The sequence below is a fragment of the Oryctolagus cuniculus genome, unplaced genomic scaffold (assembly GCF_964237555.1).
Source record: "Oryctolagus cuniculus unplaced genomic scaffold, mOryCun1.1 SCAFFOLD_155, whole genome shotgun sequence".
Classification (NCBI taxonomy): Eukaryota; Metazoa; Chordata; class Mammalia; order Lagomorpha; family Leporidae; genus Oryctolagus; species Oryctolagus cuniculus.
Window position 1 is genome coordinate 7923 of NW_027208396.1, and position 3891 is coordinate 11813.

The 3891-nt window shown below is 56.8% G+C and overlaps 1 protein-coding gene across 1 annotated transcript; it reads left to right on the forward strand.

The window, feature by feature from the left end:
- Positions 1–755: 755 nt before the first annotated feature.
- LOC100357951 (uncharacterized) lies at positions 756–2461 on the forward strand. Its single transcript, XM_002721534.4, has 2 exons — positions 756–1805; positions 1931–2461. Exons 1-2 carry the CDS (start codon positions 756–758, stop codon positions 2369–2371), a joined length of 1491 nt encoding a protein of 496 aa, XP_002721580.4. The 3' UTR covers positions 2372–2461.
- The last annotated feature ends 1430 nt before the right edge of the window (positions 2462–3891 follow it).

Consider the following 3891-nt stretch of genomic DNA (forward strand, 5'->3'; position numbering starts at 1 on the left):
GTTCAAATTATAAACATCAGTCTGTATCACCAATCTACGCCAGCAGCTCTTGGGGTCTATGATATTAAGAGAAAGCTGGTTGAGGAAACCCCTGAGGATTAGCTGTGGCTCTGATTGGTCCCCACCTGTCTCTGACTTCATAAGGACCAACTGTGATGAAATAAAAATTCGTGCAAGTCCCTGCTGCACTGCCATTGGTCCATTTCTCCCTCTGACTTCATAAGGAGCCTTGTGATGACAGAATTCCACACGCCTATATAAGCGGCTGCGCGGCCCAGGTTTTTGTCCGCTTTACCAGGGAGCTATTTCGGTGACCTGTGTGCTTGGACCCCTCTTTGCTTGCGCTTGTGTTGGTTGGTGTCGGTGTGCTGTTTTGTTTGTTTGTTTGTTTCTTGTTCTATTTCGTTTTTTCTTTTCCCCATTTTGTTTTAGTTTGTTTTTTTCCTCCTATCTCTTTTTTGGCCCACTTTGTCTTTTTTTTTGCAGTTTTTTTCTTTTTGGCTTCCCCCATCTTTAGCTAGGAAGTGCTGCTAGATCTCTTGAGTGTTAGTGTAGCTATTTAGTGTTTGTTTTTTTGGAGTTTTTCTGGTTTTTGTTTTCTGTTTTGGTTAGATAGGACTTAGTCTTGCCACTGTGTGTGATTAGTGTAGTTAGTATAGCTAGTGTGCCACTATAGTCAGATCAGCAGGTAGTCCCCTTGTTGTCCCTTTATTTTCTTAGTTATTGTAGTTAGGGTAGCTCCTTAGTTAGCGTCTATGGACAGGAATATTAGCCAGAGCAGAGCAGAGAGTGTAGTTAGGGACACCAACCTGGAAGGCCGTGAGGACCTGGATGCCATCGACAGCTCACAGGTTGAGCTCCAGTTGCTGTCGGCCCTGGGCTGGGGCAGCTTCGGCATGGTGGTGCTGGCCCGCCAGGCTTCCAGCCAGCGGCAGGTGGCTGTGAAGTTCTTTCATTTACATGCTGGCGACCCGTTCGGCACCAGGCGAGTGACGCAAGAGGCCAGCATCATGCAGCTCCTGAGGCACCAGAATATCGTGCAGCTGCTGGAGGTGGGTCGTGTCGGCCATTACCACTGCCTGGTGATGGAGCTGGTGGACGGGGGCGACCTCTACCAGCACGTGATGAGCCGGGGTGGCCTGCCAGAGCCCAAGGTCATGGTCATGTTTGACCAAATCCTGGCAGCCGTGGGCCACTGCCATGCACAGCGGGTGGCGCACAGGGACCTCAAGCTGGGGAACCTGCTGCTGGACTCTCAGCTCAACGTGAAGCTGGCGGACTTTGGGCTCAGCTGCCATCTGCCCGAGGGCGAGCTGGTGCAGGGCTTCCGCGGGACCCCGGAGTACAGCGCCCCCGAGGTGTTCCGGCAGGAGCCGTATGATCCATTCGCAGCAGACCTTTGGAGCCTGGGGGTCATCCTCTTTGCCATGCTGGCAGGGGCCATGCCCTTCAGCGGGAAGGACTTGGCAGAGCTGCGGGACTGTATCCAGAGGGGGAGCTACGAGCTCCCGTGTGCGGCCAGCCCAGCCCTGGAGGAGCTCCTGAGCTCACTCCTCAGCCCAGACCCCTGCGACAGGCCTACAGTGGAATCTGCCCGCCAGCAATGGTGGTTTGACCCCTTACGAGAGGAAGCTGAGGGGGAGGAGGTGATCGTGGTTCAGCCCCTGGGGATTCCCGAGGACCCAGAGGCCCAGGAGTACCTGGCGGGCCTGGGTCTGCTTCCGGACGCTGGAGCCTCGGTGCCATCTGGTCCTGGAGGATCCAGCCGGATGTCCCTGCAGCCGGACTCCCGGAGCCTGGAGCAGGTACAGCCCTGTTGGCAGAGCGTGGGTCTGGCCGTGGTCTCCCCGCACAGCTTCATGGTTTTGTGGGCATGAGGGAGGTCCGGAGTGCACCTGTCTTCCTCACCCGTCTTCCTCTCTCTCCTCAGGGACACAGGGAACCCGAGCCTGAGCTAGAGTCCGAGTCCGAGGCGGAGTCGGATTCAGAGTTGGTGCTGGAGCCGGAGCCCATGCCCAAGCCGGAACCTAAGCCAGATTCTGCCGTTGCTGCCCCCGTGCTGGCCGTTTCCCTCCCTGGACAGCTGCAGGAGAGGAGCTCTGGTGCCAGCCCAGCCCCCGAGCCCGTCCCTGTGGTCATCCCTTCCACCCCCAGCCCCAGGAGCAGTCCACACCTGGTGGTGCCAGAGGTCCCAGCAGCTGAGCCTGAGGAGGCTGGGACCTCAGCATCGGCCTCTGTCCCGAGCAAGGGCCGGCAGGGGCTGGGCAGGAGGATTGGCAGGAGCATCCTCAGATTCCTCCTGCGTGCCTGCTGCCTGCCTGCCCCAGCCCGTGGCCCTGGCCCCTGCAGCCGAAAGGTGGCCCCCAGGTAGCCTGCCTCAGTGTGCAAGCTGAGCTGCCTGAGGGCCCTCATTTGCTTGAGACTTTCTGTGCTTCTCATCAATAAAAAAATCTAAACTTTATCCGTGCTATCGGTCCTGTGTTGGGTCCCTGTGTGCACCTTGGCGTGGTTGGATGGAGTTGACTACCAGATGGATCTCCCCTGGACAAGTACGGTCCCCTCTCATTGCTCTGGGTTAACACAAAGGCTGACCTCTTGGACCTGAGAAGAGAGGGATGGCTCCCAGAAGCTGGCTGGAGGGGAGGTTGATGGTGGTTATTGGTGGGTGGGGGATTGGGTGTGGGTGGTGGGAGTAGGAGGGAGGGTCTGGGGTGTGGGAGTTTGGGGGAGGTGGAGGTGAGGGAGGAGAGCATGGTGAGGCTTGTGACGAGGGATGGGGTAGAGGGAGGGAAGGAGAGGCCCAAACGTGCATAGCTGCTCCTCCACAGGAAGGGTTCGTGGATGTGCATTAAGGCAGAGCTGTGTCCATAGGCAATGTTCACCTGCACTGCCAATGGAGAACAAGACCCTACCGCAAGGGCAAAGGACTCTGACATCACAGTGTATGGGACTGGCCAGGTGTGGACTCAGGCAGCTGCAGGTGGAAGCTGGGCAGGGACTTCAACTGTGGCCTGGGTTCAGCAGAGAACAGAGGTGGCCATGTAGCAGCGGTTCTCTGCAAGTGTTCCGGACACTGGGTCATCTGTCCCCAGCCTGGTCTTCCAAAGCTGCATATGCAAACAGGACAGAGGTGAAAGGAGAGCTGGGGGCTACCTGGGGAGGAGAGGGCCTCTTGGGCTCCACCCGGGGAAGCTGTGAACAGAGCACTCCACACCCTTGTTCCTCTTCTCCTCCATGTTTCTGGGGGATGGGAGAGGTTTCTTAGCTAATGATCATTTGTTTCAGATTTGAAGGTAAGATCGATGCTCCCCCATACAGATCACAGTGTATTTGCTGTTCGGCCTCCTCCCTGGACAGAATTGGAGCTGCACTGTGCTCCAGATTATGCGGGTGAGCAGGCCATTCTTGGAGGCCTCGGTTAAGTTACAGGGAAAAGTGACTCCAGAGAAATCTCAAAGTCATCCCCAGGAGTGACAAATTCTTCATGGTGATGCCAATGGATAAGGCTGTGGGCCACGTGCAGGGCAGACACACACTCTCTGTGAGCATCCTGCATGTACATGAGCTGGCTAGCATTGTCAGAGATGCAATGGGAACGAGGTCCTGCTGGTGTGTTTGCATCTGCCCCAAGTTCACAACACAGTGCCAAGGTCCCAAGAAGCAGGCCCTGTTGGGAGTCATCTTCCCTTCCTATGATCTGTGGCCTGGAGAAGTCCCGAGAGGCTTTGCCACGTCCCAACTTCAGCTTCCCTGGACCCTGGGCTCCAGAGTTGAGAGCGATGGTAAAGCACAGCAGCTCGGAGGGGCTGGTGTCTGTAGGAAGGGGCCTTTGCCAAGGCAGGTTCCAGGGCCACAAGACTGTGGATTCCCAAGAGAGGCAGCGGGGAAGAC

Bases quoted from the DNA above. Each gene is read 5' to 3' on its own strand.
- LOC100357951 (XM_002721534.4), top strand. From the start codon at position 756: ATGGACAGGAATATTAGCCAGAGCAGAGCAGAGAGTGTAGTTAGGGAC. The intron at 1,806-1,930 runs GTACAGCCCTGT...CTCTCTCCTCAG, and splicing joins ACTCCCGGAGCCTGGAGCAG to GGACACAGGGAACCCGAGCC.